This window comes from Plectropomus leopardus, chromosome 10, assembly GCF_026936395.1.
Source record: "Plectropomus leopardus strain MGB_pleo_1.0 chromosome 10, ASM2693639v1, whole genome shotgun sequence".
Classification (NCBI taxonomy): domain Eukaryota; kingdom Metazoa; phylum Chordata; class Actinopteri; order Perciformes; family Serranidae; genus Plectropomus; species Plectropomus leopardus.
Window position 1 is genome coordinate 19608966 of NC_142185.1, and position 12242 is coordinate 19621207.

Below are 12242 nucleotides of genomic sequence, written 5' to 3' on the forward strand. Positions count from 1 at the left end.
CATCCACCTCTAAACTGTGTCCACCAGGGGTCTCAGTTCACTGGAGCTCATCAGATCACCTCCACAGACAAATCCTGTGACCTTTTTGAATGGATAATGTGATGATGTACCAGAATACAGCTGTGTAAAAACAGGATAAATATTTTCAAAACACAGCTCATCAGAAACCACTAAGATCAGTGTGTGCCAGCTGTAGGCAGGTTGGTTTTAAGCCTTTTTAGAGCAAAAACACGGTTTAAGCAGGCCATCAAAAAGTCTTGAAATATCTTAAATACACTTTTAATAAATATTTTGCCCCAAAAGTTATTGATGAATAGTCTTAAATTTGAATTTGTAAGGTGTTCCATCTTTTCATTTGTTTTTGTCAAAATGAGTCCAGCACTTTGTGTAAAATTCCACATTTCTGTTGTTACAAATATTTAAATCTACCACTAAAAAAAACACCTTTTTAAATTTATAGGATAAATTTAGGGACTTTACTTTTCTGAAGTGAAGCCACCAGCATGTTTTAGGCTACCAGGTGCCTTAAAGTCTTGACTTATGCTATTGTGGGCTACCTAATAATATTACTGACACTTTATAGTATTTTTTGTCACTTTAAATATTAAAGATAATGCCGTGAGTCCATGTCAGCAAACAGGCGTGAAAGAACAAGAATTTCTTTTTTTTAATCAATAGTTAGTTCACATGAATGACTGAGTGCGTTAATGACTGACCTGATAAATGGATTTAACCATTTAGAAACACAAACATGACTCTCATTTTACCTGAACGGGTCATTGGAGTGAGGTAGAGGTTCTTGATATGATAAAAGTTTGTCAAGTATTTTACTTTGCAGCATACTTTGTTTATAGAAATATAGCAGAGATGCATTACAAGTTTTAAAAGTAACACTTAAGGTAGTCTTTCGTAGGTAATATACCGACATGTCAAAAATGATCAGATTTTACCCTACTTGCACATCACTGTTGGCAAAATAATATCCATATTCCTGGACTTTTGTACCTCAGAATGGAACCACGTATATTTATGCTTACCTGCAAAGGTGTGCCAAGTGTGTAGGAAAACTATGGTGGCTGTCACGAAAAAGGGACTGGCCAAGTCTAAAGCGTTGGCCTTCTGGGCCACTATAGAAACAGCATGGCGTCCTGCAGGTTTTTGATCTGTCCCTGCAGCAACACAGCAGATTTAAATGATCAACTCATCATGAATACCTGAAACTGCCTGATGACGGGCCAATCATTCACTTCAGCTATAGAAATCCAAAACATGCAGAACAAGTAAAAGGCCTACTAAAGGAGAGCTTTGGGAAACACTGTTTTAAGGTAATGAAAATATACCATAACAAACACCATATTTAAATGTGCACAACATAATACTGTCTTTTTACTTTAGAAATGCACTTATCTGTAGGCAAAATGTAGATTAACCTAACTCACTCTAAACACTATATCAATATAAAACCCACATCTGCACAGGAATAATGGTTACATGCTTTATACCTACCTGCATACCTATACTTACCTGCAAGTCTTGAATAGAAAAGTGACTTGTCCAAAAAAGTTTCTTAAAAATAACCTCACAAATGTCTTAAAGAACTTTAAATTTAAGTGTCTTATACCTGTAGATGCCCTGCAGAAAAAGCTTGATTTATTTCAAATACATGGCAAGAAGGCAATAAGCAAGGAAAGGAGAAACGAAAGTTATCAAGAAATAAGTAAAGAATATATATATATATATATATATATATATATATATATATATATATATATATATATATATATATATATATATATGAAAATTACCTAAAAAAATATATTCTTTAAGAAGAAAGGAAAACAAGGGAATTACCTCAAAAGAGTGCTTTTTTAATTGATTTTTTTTTTTTTTTAACAATTTTGTAACATTTTTAAATATGTAATTATGATAATCATACATATAGTTTTCCCCCAGCTCCCCCCTGGACATTTTTACCTTTAGAAGAAACGACCTCAAAATTATTAAGAAATAAGTAAAAAGTAAATGAAAATTACTTGAGAAATATTTATTTTTTTTAAAAAAAGAAAAACAAGGAAATGACGTCAAAATCCTGTTTTTTTTTTAATTATTTTTTTATAAAAACAATTTTGTAACATTTTTAAATAGGTCCTATGTAATTATGATAATCATACATAAAAAAATAATTTTCTACACATTTCTTGCAAGCTGTGGAACATTTCTTATGAAGTTTCTAAAAGCCTCTTTTCCCACGTTTGTGAAAGAAATTTCCACAGGGTTCAAAGACTGAAATACTTTTTTCAAACTTTATTAACAATTCATGAAATACAGAGTTAGTGCAATTAACGGCTTAAAGATTACATTAACAACTGAAAGACAAATAGAAGTAACAGAAAATAAATACATTAACAGAGATTAAGAATAGAGACAAAAATCAATTAATAAATAAAAAGATTAAAAAAAATAAATACATAAAATAGAAAAATAGATTATAATATAATGACAGTAGTATTAAGTAATTGAGGTACGCCAGGGGACACATGCAAATAAGTTAATTTGGATTAAAGATATTGAAGTGGGAGCAGAGATTCATAGTTTTAATAGCTTTCTTGTTTTTAGCAGAGGATATGGATTTGAAATATAACTCCAGTTCTTTCATAAATACACAAACAAAAATGGGCTTTACTTTGGCAAATTTGCACTTGTGGATGTAAAATTTTGCAAGAACTAAAATGAGGTTAATTAAAGACTGAAATACTTCACAGAGACAGCACGAGAAACGTGACGTCGCTCCAGGTTTCAAAGGGTTAATGACTTCAATTCAAACCGGTGTGCTGTAACCTTATTGGTTAATTCGGTGGGTTTATCCCTCTAGTCCGCTGCCCTTTTCAGAGTTACCACAGAGAAATGTCACTGCCATGTGACCGAGCATTTTGAGGGTAACTGGGTCGAGGTTTCATAAACAAGGGAGGCCCTCTGGGTAATGACCAGTGGCCGCACAAAGCCTCTGTTTTCTGCCAATTAGGCAAAAAGAAAAAAAGAAAAAAAAAAACTCCAGCATGGCCCAGCGGAGGAATTTTATCCGGGTTAAAGCACCGAGAATGTGCGACAAGTTTCACATGTGAAGATGTTGGTGTTGGAGGCGGTGCTGCGGCGAGCATCGCTGGACATTTCCTCATGTCCTCCCTGTCCAGGTGGGTCCTCCGCCTCCTCACAGAGCATGAATGCAACACTGAACGTGATATTGGTCAGCTAAGAGCTTCCGGTCTGCAGGACAACATGCTCAGATGTCTGTACTGTTAATAATTCAAACCCTTCACTGAGTAAAGAGGGAAATCAGTTCGGATATGTTGCTATGGACGGTAAGCTGCACCTAGAATAGTGAGTTAAATCCTTAAACAGTGAGGTTTGTGTAAAACTATCTGCAGTGTTGGCTGTTTTGAGCCACATGCACAGAGATGGATACACTGCTAAGCAGTAACCAGCTGATATCTGAAACACTTTCCCCTGTTTTGCAGATTTTAGAGATGGAAATATGGAGGCTGCAAACTCAAGGTAGGACTCATATTTCCTCTTCAGTTGGCCTGCAGAAAAGTCACACTGTCAGCTTGTCTGGATTATTTTAAATCTGTTGGTACTAAACTTAAAGGCTTGTGAAATGCTTGTGCACACAGTGGTGTTCATTGAATGTTTACAGTAAACTGCTTTGTATTGGAAATCAAACTATAAAAACATCGCCAAATCATACAAATGTGAAAAAGTACAGTTAGCCTAGAGCAGGGGTGTGCAAACTTTTTTTTTTTAATGGTGGCCAGATTGGATAATGTGAAAAAAAAACTTGGGGGTCCAGCTGCTTCTAGCATCAAATGAGATTATGTATATATATTTAGAGACCTATATATCTCCCATATACATGAGACTAATGCAACAGTTTTGTTTAGAGAGAGGTTTTTAACTTTACACCGCTCCTGAAAGCGGCGGTCTTCACTGTTGACCCTTTGCTTTGGCCGTCTCTGCTACCTAGCAGGAAGTGTCTGTCAATAGATAACCACTCTATTTCCTGCCATTGCCCGGTGAAGGAACAATATGCAAAGTGGTAATGCATGATTAAGCAGTTTTGTGTGATGGGCCTCATATAATGTGTTTTTAAAGTCAAGCTGAGGGCTGCAATTGTCCCCTGGACTGGACTTTGGACATGTCCAGCCTAGAGTGTCACAGACTGTATTATACAATTATTTCTCTGAGTTTTCACCACAGAATTTCGTTTTATTTACAAAACTCTAGATATAGCTAAAAATATTAGGCTCAAAATCTCAGGCAGCTAACAAAATGAATACCTCTGTTTCAAATATAATAACACATGACAGAGTGAGTTTAATGATGCATCAAAACAGAGTGTGTGTTTGTAAGTTTGATAATTATTGCATTTCAAAATAATATTCCCATTATCAAACAATGCTGTCAAACAATAAATAATTCTTATCAAAAAAAGTTTGCAATAGTCATGCTGTCAAGACGACCAGCAGAGAGAAAATTAAAGTGAATGATCAAAAAGCTAGTATTTCAGAATGTGTCGAGTACGATCAACCTTTTAGATATTTTTATATTTTAATCTGCTTATTGAGTGAGCTGTATTGGTGTAAATATAGATTATGTAGTCTACAGTATGATTTTACAGAAAATCCCACAATTGTAAAGGCAAAATGAGGACTGTTTTGTGTTGCACTGTATTAGTTTAACTGTTGTGTTTGATATAAACAAGAGTTAATTCTTTTTTAAGACATCAGACTTTAGAATTATGTATGTAGAGGTGAGAATAAGAAGTAATTTGGGCTGCGGACATTTTCGGCCGCTGTTCTTCTTCTTTGAGTTTACTAAACTTAAATCTCCCGCGGTGGGTCACACACTTAACATGTTGTCAAAACGTCACACCGGTCCAGCCCATCGTCCCATCTTGCCGGCTGTCACTTTTACACAGAGAATGATTACGCTGTCACTACGTCTCTTGCCCGGTTAAAGACGAGACAACATTTTCCCCCCATCCCGTGATAAAACCTTTTATACAGAACAGCGAGGCGGCGTTAAAGTGCAATATTTCTGCTTTTAACAGGCAGTGTAAAGGGGGCTGTAGATATGGTCTGAATATTGCATACAGCTCCTTTAATGAATTAGTATATCAGTGTGAAGTTTATCAGTATGCGTATCACACTCAGGTTTTTGCATTTACACAAACGTTATTGCACTGTACAGTGTCGCACTACATCATACCAGTCGCCGCTGAAACAGCTGTGATGATGAAGAGATTAATTTCTGACAGTGGTTCGGGTTTTTAGGTTGATTATTTTAATGAGGATGTTGGCTTCTTGCTAATTTGGTCCATGTTTTGTGTTTCCAAAATTGTCACTCTGGGATTTTAATCATGACAGCTGATCTAAGGGGGCTTAAACTAAAAAAAGAAAGTGTGTTTGTTGTTGGTCGTGTGAGACTTTGGTCATCCAGGGTGAGAACAAGGGCGCCGTGCTTTCTGCCTGGCTCGTGGCTACTGGAGGTTTACTGCAAAGCCTCTTCATATCCCCTTAAAAGGGATTATAGTCCAGAGTTTTTTTTTCTCTCCATGGACTTACCAAAGGGTTTACCAACTGGAGTTCCCGCAAGGCTTTACCAGAGAGGGTGGGATTGTGCGTGTTTGATGGAAGCAGAAAATTAGATTACTCACTTTTACTTTGCACTGTTTCTGGTGACAAAGACTGTGCCTGTGCTGCAGCTGTTCACATCCTCTGAAGCTGTTACCACCTCCAACCATCACGGAAATGTATGCAGATGCACTGTAAATGCAAATTTTAGGGGGGGGGGCATATATTATTCAGACACATTTGCATTTCTTAATAAATGAATCTTAAATTAACACTTGTCCGTACATATAGTTTTTACACAAATCCCAATGTTTTTAAATGAAGTTTGATGATGCTGGATTTTTAAAAAACTGTCTCTCTGTGTCACAGAGAAGCTCTTGAACACCATTTTTTTCAGGTCCGCTGACAGTACGGTAAACAGAAGGTAACCTGAGCGCTGCCATCTAGGACCAGTGGTGTCCTGTTCTAAAGTGGCAGTGATGCATTTAAAAGAACAGCATTTGGGTTTTCTCTTTGCTTTGTGACAATAAGACAAATATCTTTGTGGTTGGGAACTTAAGTGAATCTGATTAATTTGGGAACCATAAACAAGAGTGCTCTGACAATAGCATTGCTGTCAAAACTCAGGTTAGCAAACACTGTTTTGCTTTATAGTTCAGCGGTTCCCAAATGTTTTATGTTGTGACCCCGTAAACTGATTCTGTGTTTCTGAGCTCCAGATCTTCACAGGTAGCTTATGTCTCTATGTTCTCACCAGGCTGACCAAAGAGAATTAATCATGTAAATAATGTTAATAATGTAAAGGTATAGAAGTGTAAAATTGTCCAGTAATCAAAAAGGAATAAATACAATTTTGAAAACATAACTTTTAACAGACAGTAATTAGCGCTGCACAATATGAGAAAAATATGCAATAATGTTGAATGAATTACTTACAATAAATAAACAGTAAAGTGTACTCTGCTTTTATTATCCTGCTAAAATGCAACAAATTAGTTGTTGAATTAAATAAAAAAAAGAAAAAAATATTTTAATTTTGTTATTATTTTATCAACACATTAATACTGAAAAAAATGAACATTGAACTGATCACAAAAGACTCAAATAAAGAGTGATAGAAACATTTTAAAGTGCAGTTTTCTACTGATACTCTCTTTTGGCTCACTTAAAAAAAACCCTGAGTACAATATCAGTCATTTGCTATGTGTTTTTTGTACAAATTGACATCACAATGACAATTAAATAAAGATAAAAATTATAAAAAGACGTACTGTGCAGCCCTAACGCTTATGCATAAAAAGAAGCGTGATGTCTGTGGTCTCGATAGTGGGCATGATAGAAAAGTTTGTAAATTTGAGCTTTGCGAGGAGAAAGTTCAGCTGATATCAAAGCTCTTTGCAGGTGGAGTGACTTCATAAGATCTCCAGGGCTTTAAACATGGCAACAGTAGCATCTAGTGTTGTGTTTTTCTCAGGCAGAATAATGTCTTGTTTTGAGTTACTGTGTCTCTGCATAGAGGCTCTGTTTTATTGTTAAAGATGCCAGATTATTATGAGTCTAAACATTTGATTTTGGGATTTATATTTGACTTTGTGGACAGAGTGTTTTTAGCTCAGTGGAAGTTTGCCACAACACATCCGCTATAGCCGCACACAGTATCTGCAGAGATGCTTATTTTATTCTCACTGGTTTACAAGAAACTAACACAACTGAGTGAGACAAAGAAGAAACACCTGGATGTGTAAAGAACATTATGTACAGCGGGGGAAACAGACAGCAGTCATGTGACATGGCAACTATCATGAACTTCCTGGTAACCTGTGTGCAACCTGAGATGCTTCATAACAGCCGCCTTTATGAGTGGATACATCTGCCACCTGAATATTTAACAGTGCTGCAGATCAAGTTGCAGATTACTGGTGAATTATTAATCCCTGTAGATTAGCATGAATTAGAGGGGGAGCGTTGCGGTGTGAGGGAGAGACAAACACTTTCACAGAGACAGGTATGTGTGACTCTTGGTTTTATGATCTGAGCTTTATTGATCTTTGGAAAGTATTTTGAATGATGAAGAGATACAGAAGAGTAGATGACCGCATTGGTTCTCTGTGTGTGATGGTTGCAGACTCTTGCTTGGAAGTCTTTTTTTATGATCGATGTTCAAGCATTTGGGGAAATTATGTGTGCTGTGTAGCCTAAAATTCTGCTTCACTGATGCACAATGTTAAAGTCTAGTTTTTGTGTTTTGCTTTTATAGCTTGTACTTCTTAAATATTTGAAAACTTGCAGGAAAAAGACACTTTTAGTAATTCACATAAAAAAAAAAAAAGATAGAGATAGAGAGACAAAAAACTGCCTCACAGGAGTACGAGCCGTCTGTTGGTGAAGGTGTCCTGGCAACAGGTGACTGGAGTTGTGTTCAAAGCATGCTATAGATGCAGACACATGGTACAAAACAAAGCGACAGTTATAAACGGCAAGTAAACAGGTTTGGATCTTGCTGATTAATGAGGCAGACGTGATGCATTATTCACAGACAGTTAAAGATGGCCGATTAGCTTCAAAACAATCAGTGATGGATTATTAGACTGTGGATGAAACCAAACTTGTAGCTTAGTGATTCAGTCGTTGTCTCGTGAAAATATTTTTTAAAGGTGCATCACAAAAATTACAGCTGTAATATAATATTGGCACATCATTGTTATCAGCAGATATTGATATCATAAACCAATATATATTTTTTGAATTCATTGATAAAGAGAACATATACAAAACATTAACATCTTATTTTGCACAATAAATAAATGTTACATAAATCGTAAAGAATTGCATTTCATGTCTCCATCTGCTGTTGGGCCATCACTACAAGAGTATGCATAATATGATGTTAATGTGGATGGTGGATATAAGACATCTGCATCAGTTATCGTCAAAAAATCCCAAATCGTGCAAAAACGCACAATTACAAAAGATACTTTGTCTAGTGCTCCCTGAAGGACGTGGTGAAGGATATCAGTGCTGCATAACATTTGACCGTCACCACGGATTATCCATCTAATATCTACGCGGATGCCATTGCTCAACCTGCATGCACAACAATTCATAAATCTGTCCTCTCGTGTGAGCCGCCGCGGCTCCTGAGGGTTAAACATCATTCACGTTTTCCACATCAATCTGCTGATCTGACTTTGCTCCCTCAGGGTCAAACAGTGATGCATAACACGTTTATGACAAGTGGAGCAGTCGTGAGATAGTACACAAACATTCCTCTCCATCATGCTAATCTGGAATATGTGTCATTTTGAAAAAATAGGATGCATGCATCCCAACATGGCGATATCATTTCCTAATCCATCATGTTTGTTCCGTCTCGGCTGTTTTGACACTTAATGCTTTGCATCGTTGGTCTTCACATGTTGTATGTGATCACGGAAACATCACTTGTAGACCTAAAAGATGATTTATATCAGGCGTTTGCATCACTGTTGATCATTAGTCCCTTATAATAATCACTTTATAAAACACTTTGATGATCATGTGAGTGGTGCCGGTTCACTGCTCATTCAGGACGCACTGGTCAAGTTAATCTCTGTCCAATCCAATTGATCTTGAGGAGATTGCACTTCTTAGTGGGCAGTGACGAGGCCCCCGTGGAGAGGGCTAATTCAGTGTCTCTGTGAGATGACACTTGTTGCCCGTCCTCTTGAGGAAGCACTTGCCGTTGCTACCGGTGCTGTTATATTATGATCACAAGAGACTCTTTAGTTGTAATTTTTCTCAGCCCCGATGAGTCAGAAGAAAATAACACTTGCCATGTAAGTAGAGTACTGTCATCTCCACCTACAGCTTTGTTTTTGCTTTGATTTCGCTGCTTTAAACCCGTTAAGTGGCTCCCTCGGTGGAGACAGTCGTTTCACTGAGCTGTATGAGACAGCCTTTGGGAGTAAATGTGATGCTCTGTGCTACACATACACAGCTCTGCACAGTTTGTACTTTTTAAAATTTTAATTACTTGCTTCTGTGTGATGCTGAATGGGTGCCGGTGTGTTTTTCTGTCTTGATGTGACAATGCAAAAGTCTGTCTAGTCTATTGTGAGGCTCAAACTTTAAATTATTCACAAGAAAAAGACGTGAGGTTTTAGAAAGGTATTAATGTTTCTTTTAGCTGCTATTAACAGTGTTCACATGTTTGAGGGAAACCAAGAAAAGTCATAGAATTCCACAGTCTCATTTTCCAGACCTGGAAAAGTCATGGAATTAGTAAAATCTTTGAAAAAGTCATGAAATTTGGTTATGTGTAATGACATTTTTACGCTAATCTTACATATATAAGGTTCCGATAACCTTCCAAGTATATCATGACAGATTTATTTCTTCAGCTGTTGATGTAACGTAGCTCTAACATGCGTCTGTGTTACAACGTGTTGTTTACCGTCACGCATGTTTCTTCATGCGTTCCCTCTCTCTCATCATTTACGCCACTTTGCTGATTTATGTTTGAATAGTGTTTGAATCGACATGTTTGAATAACGTCCAGCAAGTAGGAAAAATAATGATGTGTCAGTTTGATTTTACATGTTTCCATGTGCCCCACTACATTTTTGAGGTGGAGTAATAGACATGGGCAGCGTAAGCCGAAACTTATGTTTCCGTTAGCTGCTCTAAAAGCAGATTGTGATAGTTTGAAGATGCAGAGCATTCTTTTTTTTTCGACCAAATTAACCAACCAAATTGTCACTTTTCATTCCCCTACTCTGTGAGCTCTACTGCTCCGTGTCCACTGACCGCCTGTAAGAAAATAATAAACATCTGGAGAGAAGTAAACTATGCTTTTCTGTTCATGTTATATTTTGTGGATGATCATGGAAATTGTATTATGGGTCCTTGGAAAGGTTTTGAAATTTTGTCCATGAAAATGTGTGGTAACCCTTTATTAAGTTTACGCTTCATTACAGAGTTATTTCAAGAAAGAATTTTTACGTTTTGTCTTGATCATTATTTAAAAGTATTCTGTTTTGTAAAGATTTTTCGTCTGTGTTCATCCTCTAGGAGGTCACTTTATGGACTGTATCCTTACAAGTCCAGCATGATTGGCATGGAGAACCTGGCCGATCCATCAGGTAACTGGGATATAGTGGAGACCATTGGTAAAGGAACATATGGGAAAGTCTACAGAGTGACCAACAAGAAGGATGGGAGTCAGGCAGCAGTGAAAGTGCTCGACCCGATCAATGTAAGTCATGTTTACTGTGGAAGCTTTTGCAGAATTCAAAGCCATCGTGGCTACTGCTTACCGTCTATTTTCATTTTCACTTCCCTGCAAGCGTAAGTGTTGACAGCGTAATAACCATCATCATGCAAACTTCACAAGCTGTTTAAACTAACCTGAGCTGACTCTATGGATGCTGCAGAACCAGCTATTATATTGTATATCAATCAAAAGTAGTTCTTATATATTCCATCAGAGTATCCAGAAACTTGTTCACTTAGTCATTTAACAGTAGTTTCCTGTTGGACCATCACTAAGTTTATAAAACCAAAAAAGATTTTCTTTCCCCCTGTTTTATTTGATTCATTTTTAAGACTAAAAGCAAAGATTAGAGGAACGTCAGACAGAGAGAGAGAAAGAAAAACATATTTTTGAGTGTCACAATCCCAAAATGACTCGTCATCAGGATCTGATCATTCAGTTCAATAACATTTGGATACTACAGAAGAGCTGCACAATTGAAACATTTTATGTCCATTAAAGATAGCGGAGCGCTAAACCAGAGACAGCAGGCTGGATCAGCCGAAGCTGTTAGTGTGCTTGTTCTGTGGGCCAAATGATGCAGATGCAGTGCCAATTATCTGGATAATTTTAAAGGCGGCAGATTAACCATTTTGGCTTCATGCCCTGCTGGGCAACTTTCATAGGAATAAAAGGGGGCCCACCTACAATACTGTTTCCAGTTCTCTTTATACATCCATGGCTAAAACAATGAAAACGGTCAATCCCAGCCAACATTTGTATGTGGGGCCCATGTTGGTGGTAAATGAGCTGAAAATTAGACCCTATATGGAATTGTCCATAATGGCCTTATGCACATTTCCCACATGGGTGAGTTTATCTAAGTGAGCCCCACAAAGATGTCAAATTTGGGCCCATACCCACTTGGGATGCAGGCAACAAGCCCATGTGGGGCCCCAGCTATCAGCCCATTTACTGCCCACATGTGCCCCACATGCAAATGCTTGCTGGGACATGAGACCTCCTAAAAGTATCGTCATGGGAAACGTGTCAGCATGCTGACGTTTGCATTTATTTTAAAGTGCCGTGTATCAGCTTTACAGAGCCGCTTGCATGGCAGTAGACTCTTCTCTCTTGCTTTTCTGTCTTGTTAATTATCTTGTACTCAATTGGATTTAGCTTGTGACCCCTTAGGGGATCCTAACCCCCAGGTTGGGAACCACTGATTTATTTTAAGGCACTCATTTAGCTTTACGACTAATTTTTAGCTACACGTGACATAACTTCAAATGTAAAATAAACTAGATCTGCCGTTGGTTATCATGTCTCAAAGAAAGGCACGGTTTTGGGAAAGACATCTTTTTATCCTAAAAATCCAAACA

General features: G+C 37.3%; 1 protein-coding gene across 4 annotated transcripts in view; it reads left to right on the forward strand.

The window, feature by feature from the left end:
- Positions 1 to 2815: 2815 nt before the first annotated feature.
- Positions 2816 to 12242, forward strand: part of myo3b (myosin IIIB) — an 88374-nt gene continuing 78947 nt past the window's right edge. For 2 of the 4 annotated variants that reach the window (XM_088083242.1, XM_088083243.1), the window contains exons 1-3: positions 2817 to 3191; positions 3516 to 3552; positions 10680 to 10863. In XM_088083242.1, coding sequence (XP_087939368.1) covers positions 3125 to 3191; positions 3516 to 3552; positions 10680 to 10863 — 288 coding nt within the window. In that variant the 5' untranslated portion in view covers positions 2817 to 3124. Of the gene's footprint in view, positions 3192 to 3216; positions 3360 to 3515; positions 3553 to 10679; positions 10864 to 12242 lie in introns of those variants that run through there. The other 2 variants (XM_088083241.1, XM_088083244.1) reach the window with 2 other exon arrangements.